The sequence below is a fragment of the Gavia stellata genome, chromosome 8, assembly GCF_030936135.1.
Source record: "Gavia stellata isolate bGavSte3 chromosome 8, bGavSte3.hap2, whole genome shotgun sequence".
Taxonomy (NCBI): Eukaryota; Metazoa; Chordata; class Aves; order Gaviiformes; family Gaviidae; genus Gavia; species Gavia stellata.
This window is the reverse complement of record NC_082601.1, coordinates 7,090,104-7,112,610: the sequence shown is the minus strand read 5'-3', so window position 1 is coordinate 7,112,610 and position 22,507 is coordinate 7,090,104. Positions and strand designations below refer to the sequence as shown.

General features: G+C 37.1%; 1 protein-coding gene across 2 annotated transcripts; it reads left to right on the top strand.

The window, feature by feature from the left end:
• Nucleotides 1-6,655: 6,655 nt before the first annotated feature.
• On the top strand, nucleotides 6,656-22,164 carry SPOPL (speckle type BTB/POZ protein like). Of its 2 annotated transcripts, XM_009817355.2 has the most exons (10): nucleotides 6,656-6,760; nucleotides 6,923-7,044; nucleotides 7,316-7,467; nucleotides 10,486-10,613; nucleotides 15,115-15,292; nucleotides 15,387-15,442; nucleotides 17,113-17,235; nucleotides 19,466-19,608; nucleotides 19,693-19,746; nucleotides 21,889-22,164. In XM_009817355.2, the coding sequence occupies exons 1-10, from the start codon at nucleotides 6,683-6,685 to the stop codon at nucleotides 22,031-22,033; spliced, it is 1,179 nt and encodes a 392-aa protein (XP_009815657.1). In that variant the 5' UTR covers nucleotides 6,656-6,682; the 3' UTR covers nucleotides 22,034-22,164. The 2 variants fall into 2 exon arrangements, with proteins under 2 accessions (XP_009815657.1, XP_009815658.1); XM_009817356.2 differs by lacking the exon at nucleotides 19,693-19,746.
• The last annotated feature ends 343 nt before the right edge of the window (nucleotides 22,165-22,507 follow it).

Sequence of the window (22,507 nt, the reverse complement as noted above, 5' to 3'; positions counted from 1 at the left end):
CACAGCAAGTCTTTCAAAAAGATCAGTTGTGAAGAGATGCAAATCCTGCTAATTAAGAAACAATCCTATCTTTTACAAAGTTCAGATTTTTTCCTACCAGTAATGTCTTACAAAAATTTGTAAGAATAATTGGCTTACAAGACAAACTCTTAAACAGAAAAAAAAGGTAAATTTCTCCAGCTGGATATTTAAGTCTCTGAGATTTGGTGAGAAAGATGATGTCTCTTGTGTGGATTTGAGCAGTGTTCAAGCCAGTTTAATCAGCCACAGGATTTTCATGCTACTGGATAAGCATGACCCAGGTGATGGGTGGCTGTTACACAAGTCCTTCTGTGACCAGGGAGAAAGGGGCATGGCTTTCTTGGCTCTCCAACAGTTTGGCCTTCATAAGCTGATGCTACTTAGAACTGCACAAGTCAAGTAGAGCATTGCTTCAGATGGGGGGGTGTAAAAGTAACTTAGTCTTGGGGCTTAAAATGTCTTTCACTTCAGACTTAACCATTTTGATCTGGTTTGTTTGTTTCCTCCATCTTTAGCGTCATGTATCTGTTCTCTCTCACACAAGAACTGGTAAGATAGCGAACCTTAAAGCAATTCAATATTTTTCCCAAGAATTTGCCTCCTTAGTAATTTTAAAAATAAAAATGATTTCTTGAATAACAAATACTGATAAATAGTATTATATGTAATACTTATGATATATAATACTTCAGTTGCTGGTGATCGTTTAATGAGAGGAAATGAAATCAGTATCTCTGTAGCTAGAGCATGTTTATTTTGAATGGGGTTTTGGAAACTGATTTTATTGAATGGAAGGCTTATTCACTTTAGATTTTTGAAAAACCCAAAGTTTTGGCTGTATAACTAGACAAACTATATTTGGTTTCTGAATTATGGATTTGCTAGGAATAGAAAATTGGAGGAATAAGGTGTTACTTGCCAGTTAACCTTTAGAAGGTAATCTTTTATTTTAGCCAGTGATGAAATATCAATATTTCCAAAGGAAAAAAAGTCAATTCATAACAGCTTTGCATTTCTTGAGATGTTCAGCCCTTTTCAGGAAAAGACTGTCACCATTCAAATGGAATATGCAATACATGCACGTAGGATTTTTTGGTGTGGTCGTTCATTAGGCTTCCTTAGAGACTGCTAAATGGTATTAATATCAGTCACTCTTAGACAGTAAGTTACTCTAACTTTTTACATTAGCTGTTAAATGCTTGAAGTAGTTTGAATAGAGATGTTTAGTGTTTCAGGCAGGACAGGCTCCATAGCCTCTTTCTGGGGCATTGTGGAGACTGTGCCATCATGGTTTGGAAGTGCACCGTGACATTGCTGTTAAATGTTGCTTTGTTACTCAGTTTCTGGACAACTCGAGAATAAGCCCACACTGTGCCAGACTCACTCATGTTCAGTTATATATGTCATGTGATGAGATGTTGGAAGTCCTAAGATGTGCCAAAATATGGCCAGCCTAGGAGGGAAACGCTTTGATCCTGGAGGCTCAAGCCCTGGAAAGAAGGCAGAGCAGAGAGAAGAGGGTCAGCAGGAACTGATCATCCATTTCACAAAGTGCTTTCCTTCTCTCTTTTGAGGGAGCAGGACGGGGTCACTGATTTGCTTGGTGAACTGATCTGTGGGTTAGGTTCTGGCAGGCTGGATTTGACTTTCGGGGTGTGTTGGATACCCTGCAGAAGGCAGTTTGTCTAGCCATTCCTGCCAGCAGTTTGTTGACTGTAATACCTTATTGAAATACAAAGATAAAACATTGCTATGGTCACTGGTTAACATGCACACCTCCTTGTACACACCTGTTACACTATTATTACTCTGAACTATTAGGATATACTTGTTACACTAAGCTTCTGCTCTTAGACAGGAGACCTGGCAAAAGATCATGCTAACGCTTAGGGCAATTCTTCAAATAGGTTTATGAAGTGTTTTGCAGGTTTATTATTGGGGGAGTAAAAAATTCCTCTTTGTGTGTTTATATGCATGTGGTACTTTCTTAATGAGCTAGTCATTTTTTCAGTGAAAAAGTTGTCGAGATGATTCCAACACAAGATGTAAGAGACTGGGAATGTGTTCTTGTCTAGCTTTAAGAGGTTGAAAAGTAACTTTATTTAGAATAATGTCAACAAATATTCAGTTTCTGGGAAGGGAAACAAGATAATATGTTTGTCTGATGAAATTCATGTTATGTTGGTATATGAAGTAGCTTTGAATCTTAAGATCTCCTAAAAGTTAGGAAAATAGAGAGCTGATACTAAATTTCATCAAAAGCTATGTAAATGTTTTATGGAGGGTAGCCCATGCTTGCTTTACACTCTATGTGCAGGTAATTAATTAGAGATAATCAACTTCAGATGGCTTGAAGTTTAACGCAAGTATTTGTTTGAATAGGAAGGCACTTCAGTTGATTCCTAAATAAAATGTGCTTTGAGAAATCACTTTTTTCATGTTATCTCTACCTACTTGCCCACTTCTGCTTTGCAAGTAGTAGTCAGCTCCATGAAGATCCTGATTTAACAGAGACTGCTCTATTTGGCAGAGTGATTAGCAGGTGAAACCAATACCTACCTTAAGAGACCAGTAGAAGAAGTGATAAGCCCATCATGTTTGGGGTCTGGGAGTACAGGTTAAGTTAAAATACCTTTGAGCTTTTCATTCCTCTTCTGAAGTAAGACAGTGAAAGCAAACTCTTAGTGTAGAATCCTGACGGGCTGCTGCACCGCATTCAGTATGGGTTTATCACTTCATTAAAAAACCCAAACAAACAACAGAGGTACTTGACACACTTTAAAAATACATGTCTAATTTCCATTTTGGAAGTCAGAAACTTCTTTCGCCCTCATCCATTAAAACTTGTTTTAGTGTTTCCAGTGCGTGTTTCCTCTGATGGTCAGAGACTTCAGTGAGTGTGGCCGTTTTGCCGGGCAGGTTTGTTAAGCCATGCCCAGACAGGCATGGCATTGCCTGAAAACTCTCGGTGGTATTACCTGATAATGTCCTGTCACCTCTGATGCTTTGTTCATGATAGCCTGCAGTGGAATAAATGCAGGTTCTAGCATGAAAATTGTCCCTCTGAGTTGTTTCCTCCTGCAGGTAACAGGCCTGTCTTCCTGCACTTCATTGATTTAATTCCGCCCAGTCATCCTCCCACTAGTTTTGAGAACTGCAGCTCTGTCTGTTCCCAACCATTTGATCTAATAGGCTGTGATGAGGGTTTGGTACTTGAAAAACCTTTTTGTTGGAGCAGGGGCTAATCAATGATTCATAAACACTTTCTTCAAAGTAGTATTTAGTCTTCTTCCCAAGCAGAGTACAGTACGTAGAACAAAGGGTGAGTGTGTAGGTGCGTCTTTCTTCTCACCTTAGGTCTGCCCATGCGAGATCCGCTTTGCCCTTGTAACCATCGGTGGTTGCATGAAGTGGGTAAGGTACGTGGTGGCCCGCTCGGTCTGGCTGTCAGTCTGGGGACTGAAAAAATCCTTCCTTCCCGAACACCTCTACATTTCACGATAACATTTGAAGCTTGTGTTCTCTTTTGCCTTCTAGTTCTGGTAAATATTCCCATGTCCCCACCCAAATCCTGATTAATGGATTAAGTAAAGTGAGGGGGGCAGATCAGCAGTACTGCTAAGCTGTTTCCCTGCTGTTCTCTGGCAGTCTTTTGGTATGTCTTAACAGAGCATCTGATGCTCTGTTTATTCGTTCTCCATTGTTCAGTTTTACCTTTTTTAAAATTATGCATCCAGGCATTTTAAAAAATAAGACTGCTCCTCAACGTAGGCTCCCAGTATGATATCAAACTATTCAAAGTTCTTGCTTTCTCACAGTTTTCTCAGCCTAAAAATTTGATTGTCTTAGTAAATTGATGCTAAGAAAAGTGAGATACATCTTTGAGGAACAGATTTGTATCAGGAGCTCAGGAAAATCAGTTGTCTGGTCATAATGCTGTAATGAGTAACTTCACAAAAAGCTGAAGCTATTCAGAAGGATCTGAAAAGTATACTTATGTAAGATCATGGTTTCTGTCAGAACCTGAAATAAATAATAAATGCCATGCAGCAGGCGAAAGCAGCCTCTGAAGTACAAATGCCCTGGGTAGAACAGGTACAGAGATAAGGCAGCAGACTGAGCTGAAAATAACCACCTTTGCGTAGAGTTAAATTCTTAGTGAATCAAGCTGATTTAGCTATGAGAAAGGAGGGGGCAGGTAACTACTGGTAGCTGGCATAAGGTCACTGGACACTTTCTAAAGAGGATACTATACAGCAGTTATTTTCAGCCTTTTCCAATTTAGAGACCCCTTCAGAGCAAACTTGGCTCAGATGTGATGGTCCTTCATGGTTACTAGGAGCTTGACTGGTCTAATGGACTGAAAGAATTGAGGAACAGATCTTAGATGAGACAGTCCTGTGCATCTTATGCAAATGACAAAAGAAGGAATGGGCTGTATTTCTTCTTGGTTTTAGCTTTGGAGAGTTGAAGAAGAGTAGACAGGTTCAGTAAGGCTGAGGTAAGCTGTTCTAACGCTTTCAGGATATGGTTCTACATAAAATCCATCATGTATTTGGGTAGCAGCTTCAGTTGTTACCATTTAATAGGATGTGCTTCCAGAAATAATGGTAATATAAGTACTAATATTTGCTTTATGAAAGAAGGATGTTCACATATATCCTTCCCAGGAATTTTACTCTGGGTGGTTTTGTACAGAGAATCCAAACAAATTGTAAACCTGTAAACAAAATCTATGGAGACACAGTTTCCACAATACATGTGATTCCTGCTTAAAAAAAAATAAGGGGCAAACAAGTTCCATTATCTATTATCACCCAAACTTAGGGTGGCTCTTTGTTACTAGTTTTCATTTATGGAAAGTACTAATTAAGTACTGAAGATTGCCATAAATAAATATAAGCTTTATTTGGAAAGAAAAGTGAGAGGCAGCTGAATTGTATTTGTGATTACGCTTGAATGTCTCAGTGACCCATATCTTGCAGGAGAGCTATGCAGTGATTATTTTATTTCAGCTTGTCATAGTAGATCTGTTAGTAGAGATCCGTTAAGGGATCTGATTATATAGCATCTGCTTCCTCATCTGATAAAAATTGAGAATTAGTTTTGTTTCCAAGTTTTTATACGTTTGTGATTCAAAGCAATTCTCACGTCAGCAGGCTTTAATGTGGAATGGCTAATTGATATCGTAAGTGAGGGAGAAGAGGTACCAGAAAGGCAGGAGGGAAAGAATCCACTGAGGATCTCAGTGATTCACAGAGAAGTCTTCTTCCTGTAGGAATAATAAACTTGTTCACATTTTGACTGAATTGTATGTGGTCTTGCAGCATGTTCTTACCAATGTTTGCATAAAACTTGTTTCTAAGTGTGTTGCCCATCCCTGGAGGAAGAGTTCCAACATGACTAGTGGTGTGCAATAGCATCTTTTCAGTGAAACAATTAATGCTGTTCTGTCACAAGTAAAAAGACCTATATGGTGAAGCACTGAAACCTTGCAGGAAGATTGCAGACTTCTGATGTTGTTTTAGTGATAGCAGGATGTGTTTAAAGAAGCTTTCCATACTAAGAGAGAAAATGTTGTGTGGCAGAAACAATTGTGATTTTTATCTGGTTTGATCAGGTTCATTTAACTTCTTTTTAGCAATTTCTAATGGAGGTGCTTAAGTGAGAAGCTGTGCTTCTAGCAGGAACCTGTCTAAAGATGACAGCAAGCCCTACCTAAATGAGAGTCAGCCCTGTAACCCAGAGCTACCCTGTAACAGGCCCGCCTGCCTTCATTTGCTGTGTACAAAGGCTAGTGCCAGGAGGCTGACTAATTACATGTCTGTAGCTAGATGTGATGAATCTGGGCATGTCACTCAATTTCTGATGGGTGGGAGAAATTGCAGTGCTCTGTTAGGTGATAATCCATAACAAAATTGCTTTATTTGCTATTAGAAAGTTCTCCAGAGTCGGTGAGTTGACTTAAACTGGTTTTCAGCTTTGTGGTTTGATAGGGAACGAGCACTTGGTTGTGGTGATTATAGTTCTTCAGCTGAATCTGTTGGTATTAAAGATACAAGGCAGCCAGGAAAGATGTGTGAAGAAAATACTACTTAGAATGCAAGTTTAGTTTCTTACCCTCCCTTGAGAAACCTGGGAGTGTTTGAACCTATTCTACTCCCAGGTGGCTAGGTGCTCTTTCAGGACTCAATTATGCCTGTGCGGACAACACATTGGTACTAATAACTGAGTGCTCACAGGGCCCTAGTTACTCTCTAAATCAAAGGAGAAGATCCTGAAGAAAGTTGTAACATGACTGGGGTGATCAAGGGTGGTAATTTGCAAAGGTGATGTTGAAACAGTGTTGTTAGTGTTGTTGTATGATGCATAGGCACTTGCTTTTATAAAGTATTGCACGAGAATTCAGCCTGCAGATTTTGAGTACAAATGGTCATTAATGTGTGACACCTAGCTTCTCTAAATACCAAAGCTATTGTCCTCTTTTCAAGTTTAATTTTCAGATGCATCGTTTAGTAAACACAGTAATATGGATATCAAAATATGGAATATTTTTTTCCCCACTTAAAAAGGGTGAACAAAATATATGAATTACTTTTTTTAGGAGAATTACTGAAGTTTGGATTGCTATCTTGATACTATAAACCTGCAATAAGTGGCAATGTCAAGGGTTCCCACCCCACCTCCTCCTGGGGAGATGTCCAGTGGACCTGTGGCTGAAAGCTGGTGTTACACACAGGTAATCTACATGAATTCCAATGGCTTTGTTTTCTAGTCATAATAATTAAAAAAAAATAAAACCTAAAAACATTCAGTTGTGCTGACAGTCTGACTAGTTCTCATAGTTAATGCTTGATATGAAAGTTAAATTTTATTGACATTTTCTACATCTTTTGTTCAGGTTAAAGTAGTAAAATTTTCCTACATGTGGACCATTAATAACTTCAGTTTTTGCCGCGAAGAAATGGGTGAAGTTTTAAAGAGTTCTACCTTTTCATCAGGGCCAAATGACAAAATGAAGTGGTAAGGTCTTTATTCTAGCAGCTGCTTTGGTTTTTGTGGCTTTTTCCACTCGCAAAAGTTGCAAAGTTAAATTGCAAATAAATATTAAAATAAAACTTCATGTCCGAGTTTTAATATTTACAATAGGTACAGATTGGTTCTAATTTCAGAGTTTCAATAATCATAAGGGAAACATTTGTTTCAGTAGCATGTATCATTGTATCTTATAAAAATATTTCTGAATTTATTCTGGGTACTATTTAAAAACATACAATTTCTGCATTTCTTTCAGGTGCCTGAGAGTGAATCCAAAGGGATTAGATGATGAAAGCAAAGACTACCTGTCATTATATTTGCTTTTAGTCAGTTGTCCAAAAAGTGAAGTCAGAGCAAAATTCAAATTTTCCCTGCTGAATGCTAAAAGAGAAGAAACAAAAGCAATGGGTAAGGGAATCTTGATATATTGCATGTGGATTTCTAATAATATCCCAAAGAAAATCAGCATTGTAATTTTTTTTGAATTGAGAACAGGATTTAATATTGAGATAAACTCTAAAATACATTTTTTAATATCCTTTTAGAAACTTAATTAAAAATCTTGTTCATGTTTTGCACATTTCTGATCACTGAGCTATGTTAATTCTATCCTGAGCAGTATAAATCACAGCGCATTACTAACTGCTGTCACTCCAGATTCTTGTCATTTAGCTTTTCTAGCAGATTATTGTTGCTTCCTGTTAGTTGGGGTATATTTGCTTGTTTCTAGCTACTGTGGAAGTAGGTGTTTGATTTCCATCGTTAATTAGGATAAACATGCATGGTTGTTTTTCTTTAGACACTCCTTTACAATGTTTTGGTCTTTTTCATCTGATATACACTGTAATCTGTTTAAAAATGAGCCATGTTCTCAAGGAATTAGAAGACTTTGAAATAATTGGCGATTTGATTTAATTGCCTTCTTGATATGAAAAATGTATGGCTCTTGGTTTCAAATTTACAAGCACAACCTTCATTGGAAACCCTTTTTAGGAAAGCTGGAATTCTCATGAAAATGTGTAATTTGATGCTGGTCTGCACTGAATTTGTGCTGTTGCTAGTCCTGTATATGAAGAATCTGTCTACTTTTTCTTCCTCCTACTCCAGGACTTAAGAGATCTTGCAGGGTCTGTTCTGTTGCAAGTTCTGAATTTCTTGGAAAAATCTATAGCTCTCCAGTACTCGTACTCAAAGTTTGTGCTACTTCCTCTTTATGTAACTAGGCCCACTTGTAACCTTTAAATCCACAAAACTGAGTTCAAATCTAAAAATTAAGTGGTTGGACTTTCTGGAAGCAAAGTAAATGTATATATTTCACTCTATTTATCCTCTTCCACTGATGGAGTTGGTTGCTTCAGTCCCTGCAAGCCTCCTGGTTCTGGAGCTTATATGAACAAAGCTATGCTTCTATACATTTGGTGCATCATGGCTTTTTGGCTTGAGACGGTCTTCCAGTCCAGTAGTGGATTGGTGTATGTAATTAAATGAAGCTGCAGTGTGTGCATCAAAAAAATATTTTGAGATAATCAGAGAATTACAGAATTGTTGAGGTTGCAAAGGACTTCTGGAGGTTGTGTAGTCCAAACCCCCTGCTGCAAGTAGGGTCAACTGGAGCAGTTTGCTTGGGACCTGTTGTGCTTAGAATATCTCCAAGGATGGAGACTCCACAACTTATCTGGACAACGCATTCTAGTGTTTAACTAGATGCCGCTGGCCCTTTTTTGCCTTAGGGGTTCATTGCTGCCTCTTCATTTGTTGCCTGCCGGGACTCCAATCGCCAGTCACCTATTTCTTCCTGATCAGTAGGTTTGTAGCAGACACGGAGCACAACATTGCTCACATTGGCCTGCCCTCTAATCCTGATCCATAAACTCTCAGCTGGCTCATCATCCGTCGCAAGGCAGAGCTCTACACATGCCTACGGTTCTCATGTAAAGGGCAGCTCCCTTGCCTCACCTTCCTGGCCTGGCCTCCCTAAAGAGCCTGTCCCCATCTGCTGCAGCACTCCAGTTGCGTGAGCTATCTCGCCATGACTCTGAGGCCAAGGAGATCGTAGCCCTGCAACTGTGCACAGACCTCTGATTCCTCCTTCTTCCCCATGCTGTGTACTTTAGTTTAGGGGCACTTCAGAGAGGCACTCAGTTGTGCTGATTTCCCAGAAAATGTATGAGAGATAAGAGCTTTCTTCGTAATGCTGTCCTAAATGAGGAACATGCAATGTAGGATGGAAGGATTTTGAGAATCTGAAGATTGTGCCAAGTGGTACTTTAAATGCTAAAAATCACAAGGTGCTAAAACCAAAAAATCCTATGAGTAGATGTGTCTTCAGTTTCTGCAATAGTAGCTGTCCTGTATTTGGCACTACAGGAAGTATATAAACATCTTTTAATTTTGGAAAATTACCAACAGAAATCCTATTTCTTGGACTTCCCAGCCATTTACCATCTGCTTCTGGAGATGCTCTGTTTTTATTTATACAGTATAATGATGCCTGACTGTAGATGTCCTTTGTAAATTGATAATTCATGCATAGACTGCTGCTTCAAGGGATGAAGCTGTGTATAAAATAGGTAACGAACTAACATTTTAACTTCATTAGGAAGAATACATTTATACTTTTATGCTGCTTTGTTTTGATAGTTTTGTATACTTGAATTGCTACTGATCATTTAGTTTCAGAGGGTTAACACTGGTTCTTGCTGATAACAGTAAAAGTTACCAAGTTAACTGTAGTGTAGAGAAGTCACTTCCCTGACGTCTTTATTTTTGACATGGTAGAAGAATGCTCTCTCTATACGTATATAATTAGCAAATCTGATGGATTAAAAAAAAATAACTCTCATAGCTATGACTAAAAGGTAAATATAAATAATATCCTTTTATGACCAAAGAAATAGTTTGTTACTTCAAAGCTTTTATTTCTGTTTTGCTTTTTTAATGCTTTTACTGTATTTCAAAATAATTTCAACCTATGAAACAAGATTTTTCATTTCAGGAAGAAGTCAAAACAGATTGTTATGACAACTGCAGAAGTGTTGTCAGAATGCATTTGTGATGACAAATTCATTGTAATGGGATGTCCCTGTGAACAGTTTCTGTTTTGACACATGGGCATTCTTAAACATTAACTGAAAAACTCCTCTCTTGCTGGATGGTGCCTAAGATAACATCTAAGGAGATGATATGGTTTGAATTGAAAATTGTGCTCTACTAAGTTCTATCAAGTGTTTTATAAAATAAGACTATTACAACATTTAAAAGTTTTAATCAGTTGTGGGTTTCCTAAAAATGTGACACATAATCCAAATGTGTTAAATTGATTCTTTTTTGGATTAACACTTAGCCTTAATATAGAATTTTTAGGTTTTACTATTTGTTAATAGTTTTATTTAACTTGCTTTATTTGTGCATACTGTTTTTTATCAGAAAGCCAAAGAGCATATCGATTTGTGCAAGGCAAGGACTGGGGTTTTAAGAAATTTATCCGAAGAGATTTTTTACTAGATGAAGCTAATGGTCTTCTACCAGATGACAAGCTTACATTATTTTGTGAGGTGGGTATAGTTTTTTTAAGTGGTAAACTTTTAAATAAAATATTTTCTGCTCTAATAAATGGCAGGCTATGTTGATTTAACAGTAATATGCTATAAAAGTTGTCTTCTGTAGACTGTAAATATGGTAAGGTACACATTTACTTGCTTTGTCTGCATTGTATTTTGGTTTTTGATAGCCGTACACTGAAGTGTAGAATTAAGTCTGAATTGATCACTTGTAAACTGTTGGTCTTCTCCATGAATCTGCCAGGATTACTTTAGAATTTACTATAGAATTATTTATGCAAAAGGTGACTGATATGTGCTGTCTGTAGTAGTAGTATTTTAATGAGGTCACTTTTATTTAAAGAAGTTGTATTTGGAATTACAGGATTGTTTTTCACTGGATAAGCAAAAGGAAATGTCTGCACTCTGGTTTGCATTATTAAAAAAATCAACTAATTGTCAGAATCTGTATTCTTGTAATATCATAATTGATGGCTTTAACCAATGAACAGGTCTTTCAAGTAAATTAAACACTTTATTTTTATAGTAATTGTTACATTTTGTTTTCTGAACAAGTGCAAGTAGCAACATAACTTAATGGTGTGGTTTGGGTCACTTTTATAATATCAGTTATGTTGGTAACCTAAATCGTCATATTAAAATTTGGTAAAACGCTTACTCAGTGTTAAAGATGGAAACTAGAGAAAGTTGCAATGCAAGTACAGTGTATGTTAAATATACATTGGCCAGTTATCTTTGCTGCCATAAAGTGATTAGTGGCTTAGAAGGATGATAGATGCTCTAACTGCTAATAAGTTTGCTTTGATCTGTGTATTTACAGGAAATGTGTAAAATTGTCTTGGCACGATTACAATTTAATTATATGTCATTATGCTATGTAGGAAGAATAATTGAAATGTGGCCCCTGAGACTAGATATTGCAAATACAGTGCATCTTATTTTCACTTAGACAAGTTAAATTAGCTGCATGATAAATTTGTTATGAATACAGTTATTTGGGTGATAAAAGCAGATGTAACAAGTGTTTTATGGTTCCGTAATGATACTTTTGAGTATTCCGTCATTTTAAGTTTTCCTGGTAATGAATACTTTGATGTAAATGAACAGCTCTTAAGAACGGTCTATTGTTTTGGAAATAGGTCACTGTCTAATTTTAGAGCTAAAGGTTGTTTAAAAAAAAAAGGAAATGAACAAATACTGAATTTTCCAGAGAGAAATATTGTTATTTAATTTTGATGCTAATCTTTAAATGTAACAGTGTTTCTCTACAAAACTTGTCAATATTTTAATGTGAGTGGCTTTTGTGAAGTGTTTGATCTACCCTGATTATAAATGCTGAAGGAAGTGCAACACTTATTTTAGCATGGTCACTGTGCACAATTAACTTCTGGCTTGTTTCAGGCTAAAGCAAAAAAATTGGAAATCCAAATATTCTTAAACTTTGTTTATTCAGATGTGTTCTTCTAGCTCTTCAGCTGTCATTAGAAATAACAAGTGTTGTTTGAAGGACCTGTTTCTGTAGACAAGTCTAAAGTTTTTGTCCTTTTAAAACTTAAGTGTAATTTCTAATTTCTGTGTTTGCCTTGCTACTTGTATCCTAGTTGGAAGACTGACTTACCACTTCTTAAAACTATATTTCACTTGGCTTGATAAAACTTACCAGATACAGCAGGTATTTAGTAAAGGACACTTGAGTACCAGCTGTGCTGGTTGGCTCTTTCCTCCCTCTTGGGATGCAGAAGGATTATTTGGTCTTCCTTGGTAGCAAAGAGATTTCTTCCGTGTTGCCGAATGTTCTTAAGATCAGTTGGATATGTCCTTAGATTGGAAACTGAAGGCTGTTAAGCTAAATACTTTACAAAGTCTGGTGTTGCCACCAACAAGTGATGTATTGATTAAATACAACTTCATAACTGTATTTTTTTAGGCAAACTGATCTCTGTTTCGCTCAGTTCCCACTTTCCATATAATCTGAAATTACTGAAGCCGTGCAAGTATTGTCATTTGCTAATAGAATAGTAAATTCTCTGCAGGGTTGTTTTTCCTAGCAAGTGCTTTCACAGGTCTCTTGTCTAGCTTAGGTTGAGAGAGTAGTCTAGGGTATCACTTACATCGTCTTTACTATTAGATCACTACAGATTCAAAACCAAGAAAATGATACACATTATCCATGTTAACTGTCATCATACACAGTACTTGAACAAGTCCTATTTTATACATTTTTATATACCCTTACGCATGAGGGTATGCAATGCAAAGAGGACCTGTGCCCCTGAAGTATGGTGCAAAAGCTGTATGTTGGATAGCTTCCTAAGAAGTAAAGTAAATCAGACCTTGTGGAGTATCCAGCAATCCCAGCTAGATTGCCACTACTCGTTCACAGAGGTTGTTCGCCGTTAGTGCTAGCATCTCCTCATCATCCTGCAGTTTAGTGAAGAAATACCTTCACTCTTGCGAGTGATTTTTATAAACACAACTCTAAGGTGGCTGAAGTATTTGGTATCGGGTGTTGAGACAATCATAAAATGGTCACTTTTAGCCTCAGGTGAGTTTTCAGTAGTTATGTGGGATTGACTTGATTGGATTTCAGCTTGATTCAAATAAATTAAAAAGAAAAGAATGCACTTGATTTTAAGCATACCATCTGGACAAGTGAGAGATGAAATATCAGAGCCCTACAAGTGTTTGTATTCAGGATCCTTAAAAGTTGTTACAACCTATAGACAATACCTGCCCGGCCATTCAGATGTAGGAGATTTAAATTAAAATTTGGCTCAGGTTATATCTTAAAAGGATGGGTCATACCAAATTGTTGTGTTGCACAACTATCAATATATATTAGAAACCATTCTAAAATAGCAGAAGCTTGGAACATCAGAGATCAGTTTAAGTACACATAAAGAACGTGTAGATGACCTTCCTAGGCACTGTCTATAGCTAACAAGAGGATGCTGTGCGGACAACTCGGATCATGAACTTTGAGTCCAGTCTCTGGAGAAGCAGAACTCTCCTGTGACAAAAGAATACTAGCTTTGCTAAGCTAAAACCTTGTTTGTGTGTATACATACCTCCTGAAATCACTGTGTGTATGACAACTGTGAAATAGAGTACACAATAGCTCTATAGAACTTTCAATGTTATAAATGTTTAGTCTTACTGTGGAAGTAGAATTTCACAGTGCTTTGGGGTATTTTTTTCCTTTTTAAAAGGTGGAAGAATATAAAGGAATTTCTTATAATCACAAAGGGGGTATGGGATGAAACACGGAATTAGGCAATGATTCAAATCCCCAAGCTGCTGTCTTAGTTGGATCATCCTCCTCTTCTGATCTGGAGTTTAGTTTACAGTGCTCTGACTTTCTGTGAAGCTTAGCTGTGCTATTTTTGCTTTATGCCAGATTTATTCCAGATGCTGTGCCTCTGGAAATCAAACAAAGCACTGATCTTAACAGTATCAGCATTTTCTTTTAATATATAATCCTAATTTTCTGTATTTGGGAGATGCAGTGATCAAGATCTTGTAGTATGGCTCTTTTCTTCTTTACGATGGTTTTATTCTCAGGCGTGTGCTCTCAGACAATGGAAGTAAAACCTGCTGAGCTCTTCTGCTTCCCCAACATACTCATTAAAAGGACTTAGTATGTAAAGGTATCTGAAAAAAACAAGTAAGAATGCTACTGTCCTGTTTACTTCTTATGTGAAAGACTTAAACATGGGGAATAATGGTAATACATTCCTGTCAGATACACATACCTCATAGTTTTCTTAACTAGTTCTGTACAAAAATTACATCCTGTGAGCATGTATTTCATTACTGAAGTTACTTACCTACTATGTCTTATATTTCATTGACTTATATTTCTAAAATAATGGCTTTTAATCTTGTTTGGAAGACAGTCACTTGTGATTCCTGCCTCAGCTGGACACAGTAAAATGAAATAATGAAGGAGCTATGTTACTTGCACTTAACCTACAATGTGATAATGCAAACGAAGTACGAACTGTAATTAAAATTAGGAATATCATACTATTCAAAATTTCTATGAATCATTCTTAAACTTTTATGTGACCTTGTGATCCTGATGATCTGTTTAGAATTTTATATTGTATATATTTTAGTTAAATGTGAAGAGTGAACTGTTAATTTATCTCTGAAATAGCATTAACTTTTTTGTTGATCCCACTGGTATCCCAAGAACCGTATCTGTCCTTGACTTACTCTGGCATTTGTCAGGGGGCATGTGGTATTGTGCTCTTTCTTTTTGTTTTGGTTGGATAAATATACAACATTAGAGTCTGTAAGTAAAGCCCTATTTGTTTTATGTTACTTAAAAGTAAGCTGTAAAGCATTGGTTTATGGTGCCAGCCTAATGCCAGAAACACCACTGGGTTTTGCTTTGCTTTGGAATTGCTGACATTCTAGCAATAGGTACTGTAATTTAATTATTATTGGCGTTCAGTTATGAAAGAGTTGTCTTGCTGTGATTTTCTGTTAGGTAAGCGTGGTCCAAGACTCAGTAAATATATCAGGACAGTCTAATACAAACACTTTGAAGGTACCTGAATGTCGACTAGCAGAAGATTTAGGGAATCTCTGGGAAACAACAAGATTTACAGATTGCAGTTTTTATGTAGGAGGACAAGAATTCAAAGCTCATAAATCTGTCCTTGCAGGTACTTTCTACTTTTGTATTGCTATTATTTTGTAATTAAAATTGCTAAAAATGTAAAAATTCATTATATTTAATATTTACTTTTCTTGCTACAGCACGATCTCCAGTTTTTAATGCAATGTTTGAACATGAAATGGAGGAAAGCAAAAAGGTAAGCCTTACTGAAAACTTTACATGTAAGTATTTGTACCTTGTGAAAAAGGGAAAAGTTGCAGAAAACGTGAAGTGTTGCAAATTGAGGAAGATGAGTACTGCATGATGGTGCATGAGTGGAGGAGGTACTACTCCTGAACACTTTCCTGGTGAGTTCTGCAGAAGTTTCTTTGTGTAGAAAGGGCAGATACGGCCAATTGTGGAAAGGTTCTAGAGGATTTGTTTTTTCAAGTACTTGTGTCTGCCCTAGATCAGTTTTTTAACATTTAGCTACTCAGGCAATTGACCTAGTAATCTCTGCCCCTTTTTGCTTTAGTTTATACCTTCACATAAGCTGATTGATTTGACTACGGTTTTGCTATGGTGTACTAAAATATTTTGTACGGTAGCTAGGACGCAAAGAAACAACAGGTGAATTATGACTCAAATTAAGCCCTGAGGCAGTGAAGCACTCCTTTTCATTCACAGTTTATGCAGGCACTTGACCTGTATAAGTGTTTTGGATGGATAGTTACTTAATCAGCACAGAGAGCTGCTTCTGCTTTTATGCACTTGATACCTCCCACAGCGAGGAGCTGTTTGTGTGTTTCATGAAGAAGAATATCTAAAATGGGTTGGTTATAGGCAGAATCCATGAAAAGGCAAGGAACTGATCAGCTTGCTAAAGGATTGTAATAGATGATCATCACGTAGTCTTGGAGGATGCAATGGTGCCACTTGTGTGAACAAATACATCAGATGAATACAGTGCTGTAATACAGTTGAGTTTCACAAACGTGGCATTTTTCTTCCCTGTACTTCTCCAATCTGGAAACTCACAAGCAGAATTGGAATATTAGAAGCATTTCATTGGGATTTCTGGACTGAAAGAAACCCAGATAAGTCCCAGCTTCAGTAATGTGCCATGTTGGGGGCCTTCGCCTTCACGTTAGCCATAAATCTCCAGCGCAGCCCTACTTCTAAAACTTCTAAATACTGTATGTCGTTCAGTGGGTAGGAAACCAGAACATGTACATCTCATGTGCTGATTACCTGTGATTTTTGTACCCCATTCAAAAGTCTGGTGCTTGCTTCTACATCTTTGACATCATTTCCTACTTCATTGGTTGTTTATCGGGGATACTGTTAGAGGATGGGGTCAAGCATGCAATACCACAGATCTGAGGAAGGCCTTTAGCTACATGATGTCAGTTAGATTTTCTTTGTTTGCTTTTTGGATTCTGAGAACAAAATGTAAGCTGTGTTGACTCAATTTAAGTTGAGCCAAAAATTGCTCACTTTGTTCTGTCTGCTGCTCCGACTTCTAATATTCCAAGTGCATCATTGCTGAGTTTTCAACCCTACAGCACTTTTAAATATTCCTGACACTGTGCCTTTATTTTTATGTATAGCCTGTGCAAAGAGTCCAGAGTTAGACATTTCTAGAAAAAAAGTTGCAATTACTCTTTATTGCCTAAGCTTTTTCCAACTGATTTCTACCTGACTTTAAGAGCTACTCGTTTTGATTACTTTCTGCTTAATATTATTGATTGTTAACTTAAATTTATAAGGTTTTTGTATGATGAATGGCAAATGAAAACTTGTAGCATGCATGTAGATGATATTTTATATGTTCACTTTAAAGTTGTAGCTAAATTCCAGAGGCTTTTATTGATTCTTCTTTACCAGAATCGTGTAGAAATAAATGATGTAGACCCTGAAGTTTTTAAAGAAATGATGAGATTCATTTACACAGGAAAAGCACCAAACCTTGAAAAAATGGCCGACAACTTGTTGGCAGCTGCAGACAAAGTAAGTAATTGACTCCTAAGTTTTCAAATCTGATGTTTGCTTGTGGAATGTTCTTCTAAAAAAAAATACCTTTTTTCAGATTGATATATATATATTGATTTTTTTTTTTAAAAAAATATGAGAAACCAGTCTCATCAGAAGTAAAAATGGGAAAGAATAGTTATTTTTTTTAAGAGTAGAAGGCTGATAAATCTTTCTTGACAAGAAGTGTTTCACGTATTAATTGTATTTACTATGCAAATTTTTTATAAATTGGGGACCATTAATATTATTTGGAAAACCAGTCTTGAATAAAATGTATCCTAATCTTCGTATTCTTGAAGAAGATTTATACAAGTGTTTGAACTAACTGTGCTCCCTAAAGTACTGCTACTTAAGAACTTTCATTTTTTTGTCTTCCCTACAAACATAATAGTTCTAATCATTCATCTCTTCTGTATTGGGATCTTGTATTCTCTTTAAATTGTCGCTCTGTGATACTTTTCCTACTATGATTTGTGAGATGAGGGGACTTATAACATTACAGCAATTAAGCTGAGATTATTCCCTTTCATATCATAATTTACAGTGTTCTAATTTTCAAAAAACTTGGCCCAATACCTTGTGTTTTCTTCACTGCTTTACAGCTTGAGTTGAAATTTTAGTTAGCTATCCTCAGGGGACACACAGTTGTCTTTCCCTGAGGAGGCATAAGTAGTTTAGAATCCAGAAGATACTTTATTTTGTGTAACCTGAAACTTTTTCACTCTCAGCTGAGAGTATGGCAATTTCTTAAACTACCTTGGCAATTTTTGAATTGGTTGTGCAATCATATCCATAAAACATTAGTGGTGAAAACTGCCTGTTGTCATAATCAATCCTAATATAAGTCATACAGGATAATATAAGTCATCCCAGTAGTTAATTTCAAAACAACAATTATAATTTTTTTTCTGTCAACTTAATGTGATCTATTTTTCCAAGATCTCTTGACCTGGCACTGCCCTGGCTTTGGTGACTTACCACTCTTATTCTTTTCACCTCTCATTGCCAGCAGCTCATCTTCCAAAACTGATTGTGTTTTGTCAAGTTTCAGTATACCCAAGGGGGAAGGTGAAATGGTGTTATTTTATGAATGCTGGCTTTTATTTAGGGCATAATAGATGTAGAGAATGTTATAAAGTACAGTTGTATGATTGTCTGCAATAGCAGGAAATATGAATGGTGAGCTAGGAGGTTCTTATAGCTTTTTGTAAGACTTAAACAGCTAGAAACTTTCTGCTCTTACTTCTGAATGTGAAACAATCTAAAAATGAGTGTTCTGCATATTACCAAAAGCATTATACTGCAGTATTACCTGGTAAGTACAGATTTGTTATAACTGATATTTATTTACTCTAAATAGAGGTATCCTGAGAAGTAGTATAGTAATAAAATGGAAGTAAAATTGCATAGGTCTGGAAACATAGAAGTTAACCCAGTAATTTGACTTTTCTTCAATGGCATTTTTTCGTTGCATAGAACAGTTGCTAATATAAATGTATGAGTGGCAACTTGAATATATGCCACTTATACATCTAAAATTCTTTTCAGACTTGAAACTGTATCTGGAGGGTGCTAAACTAAATGGGATGGGTAAGATCTCAGTAGAAACATATACAGCTGAACGAAACCTGTTCAGACTATGATATCCTTCAAAAAAGAAGCACAGATTATTCATGCAAAATGTAATATGGGAATGTAATGCTGTGTCAAAGGTATGGAAGAAATTAAGAAATTCAAAGATTTGAGTGGGGATAAACTTGGAACAAGCTAGTTTCAAACAGGCTAATGTATTTTCTCTTGGACTGTTTCATGAAACTTTCCATTGTATAATTTCTTGCCCCTCGCATCGAGATGTAAACCTGTCTAATGGTGATTTTGATAAAGAGCCCATGTCTGTTCCTTGCTCTTCCTCCCTTACCAAACTGAAGGAGAACAAAAACTTCAAATGAGTTATTTTTGTTGTTTTAATAAAAGTGCTCCCAGTAAAGCATTTGATCAGTTTGTGTCAACCCTAATGCATGTCTTGCCATTTGAGGACTCTTCAATGCAGCATATTGAATTTTGAATTACCTGTTTGGAAGCGGTTTGATCTTAAGCTTGGGAGGCATCAAGCATTTTCGTGACTGCAACTGTCTTAAAAACTGTAGAGATAACGGTAGAAAGAATGAGTTTGAAGAATGATTAGTGTAGTTTTTTCTTTTTTCAGTATGCACTGGAACGGCTGAAGGTCATGTGTGAGGAAGCACTCTGTAGTAACCTCTCGGTAGAAAATGTTGCTGACATTCTTATCCTCGCAGATTTGCACAGCGCTGAACAGTTAAAAGCACAAGCAATAGACTTTATTAACAGGCAAGTAATGTTTATGAGACTCTAAATATATTTGTATTTATGCTTTGTGTACCTTTTCAATATTAGCACAGTTCTTTCTTACAGGTGCAGTGTTCTTAGACAACTTGGGTGTAAAGATGGGAAAAACTGGAATAGCAAGTAAGTTTCCCTGCCTCACGATGTTCTGTACAAACACTGCTAAGTAGACTGCAGATCTTAAGAACTGTTGCTTCATTTCCACACTACTGAGGCCAGTCACTGACTGTAAGTAAAGTAGGATTCAGCAGATGCTACCCTAGTTATGATTGTTACTTCCCCTTTAAATGACAGGGAGAGTTAACTGCTCTGTAGTGTGAGATCCTAACAACAGCTGGTTTTCATTACTCTCCTACGGACTTATCAGTGCTGTGAGATGGTGGCAGCACCCACCACAAGAGAAAGGAAACCATTCTCTTGACTAACCAGGTTCGTGCCTGGAGGAGTGGCAACCCCAGTGTGGTTTCAAGACTTGTTTAGGTCAATCTGAGCCTGCAGTGTTGCCTGAGCCTGCAGTATTTCCAAAGAAAGGAAGGCCGTTGCTCTTTTTCCCTTCAGCGACATGTTTGTGCACATTCCCACATGCCAGCACTAGTACTCTCAAGGCCACACAACTAGTCAGTCAGGTCTCTGTGATCTGGCTGACTAAGTGCTCATGCCTACACTGGAAATAGGTTGAGAATATGTGGCTCAAACTGTAGGACTGATTGCAGCATATACTTGGAACAGCTCAAGCAAATCATGGAATAGAAGACAGCCAGTTTCAGAATAGCCAGTGGTAGGCTGAAACAGTTAAAGGACAGCAGAGCACTTACTGTCAGAATCTCCAGAGAAGTTAAAAGCTGTGTTGTACCTGTTACTTTAACATTAGAGTGTTTCTCCTTTTAAAAAAAAGTCTTCACAGGCCTAACGATTGAGCCTGATGTCAAAAAGGAAGGGGGTAGTAGAAGGGAAATAGTAAAATACCAGTAGAAAAACTAATGAAGTCAGAATACAGAATACATAGTAATGTAAACTAGTTGATGTGTTCTGTCTCAAGTGATTTGGAACTTACTGAGCTGACTTCTGTCTTGGACAATTGTTAGTAAAGATGCTGGTCATCTTTGCTTCAGCTAAAACATCTACACTAAATCAGGGAAATAATGTGAGAGGGCCTGGCTTAATTTACTGGCTCCAGGCACCAGGGAGTCTGAACTTTGGTATTGTTTCTCAAGGCACCTACCTTTACTGACTTGCAGTAGAAGATTAAAGGCTTACATTAGAAATCTACAAAAGGGTTTTGAGAGATTGTATAATGTAGAGGTCAGCTGCTAACTTTATGCTTGATAGTGTTCCTGAAACAGTATGAGGGTGCTCATTAAAGGCTTTTGAAAATGCAGGGCAATGGAAACTTGGGATTGATGCATAAGCTGTCGGTTCCAAATAACAAATTTATGCTGTGTCAGTGTGGCATGCATCCTAACCAGTGCAATATTCTTCATGTGCAGAGTGAATTTTATGCTTTTGTTTTATATTATTTCACAAAAGTAAATATACACATTGAGTAAATACATTGTTTTTAATCCCCTGGATGTCAATGTGATACTTGCCGAAATAGATTGTTGCTTCTCTATTAGTTAAAAATCGACAGTGGCCATTGAAAGCTATTCTGAATGTAGTCCATGATCTTGTACTGAAGAAAGAGTGAATATTCTCAAGTATGCTCTACTGGTACTCAGACTATGGGCTCCCAGGGAAGGGTTCTGTAGTCAGCCAGCTAATCTGTCTTCTTGGCTTTTTCTAGTGTATGAACGACATCATTTTTGCTGCAGTTTCAGCTGATTCATCTTGTCATCCTTCTCTCTCCCCAAATTGAGCATGCCCTTCTATGTAATGAGATTATCGTGTCTTCCTTTGCTTTTCTTCTCTACACTAGACCTCATTTTCTTCTAGTTTTCCTCTTACCATTTTTATTGTTCTTCCTGAGCAATTTCAAGGCGAGTGTCTTACACTGTATCCAGTATTGGACACAGTTCTCTAGCTGAGGTGTTGCTGGTGCTGAGTAGAGCAGAATAAGTACCCTATGTCCTACGTGTGATAATATTAATATACCTCAATTAAACTTGCTGCTGCTTTCCAATGGCACCATTACTGGCATTCATAGTTTGTCTCATAATGCTCAACTGCGTTCCTGTAGTAGTTCTGCCTTGCCTGCTCTTCTCCACTGTGCATTTGTGCATTTGCTTTGTAAAATTGTGTGACTGTTCTTAATACTTCTGTTTTCAGCCAAGCAACAGACATAATGGAAACAGCAGGCTGGAAGTCCATGATCCACTCCCACCCTCACTTAGTAGCAGAGGCCTTTCGCGCACTAGCATCTGCACAGTGTCCACAGTTTGGCATTCCACGCAAACGGCTAAAACAGTCATGAAATCTTCCATGAACTTTAGAGAAATTGAATTGACTCTACTCCTCCATGTCCAGAGGTGTTTTCACAAACCATAACAAGAGTTTTTGTTATCCTTGTCCACAGAACAGAAGCTGAAAAAGCCTATTGTTTGCTTTTCAGATGGATAATTTATGGTTTAATCCTCAGCTTTAAATTAGACTGATTACTCTAATTCACTGAAAGGCCTTAAATTATCTTCAATGACTCTCTAGTCCATATAGTCTAATGTATCTTGATTTTTTTATTATTATTTCTTAATGTGCCTTGTCTTTTTGACTAGGCTCTGCAGGATTGCACTAGCTCCATAATGCAGTAAAGTTGATAACTGAAGATTAATTTTTGAAAGGGATCTTCCATTATTTTCAGAAGAAAAAAAAATTATTATAGTTTGGTCCTGTGCTAACTGGAAGGTTTTAACTAGCCTCTCATTAAAAGCACTTGAACCAGAGGCACATA

Bases quoted from the DNA above. Each gene is read 5' to 3' on its own strand.
- SPOPL (XM_009817355.2), top strand. From the start codon at position 6,683: ATGTCAAGGGTTCCCACCCCACCTCCTCCTGGGGAGATGTCCAGTGGA. The intron at 15,293-15,386 runs GTACTTTCTACT...TTCTTGCTACAG, and splicing joins TCATAAATCTGTCCTTGCAG to CACGATCTCCAGTTTTTAAT. The intron at 15,443-17,112 runs GTAAGCCTTACT...CTTCTTTACCAG, and splicing joins AAATGGAGGAAAGCAAAAAG to AATCGTGTAGAAATAAATGA.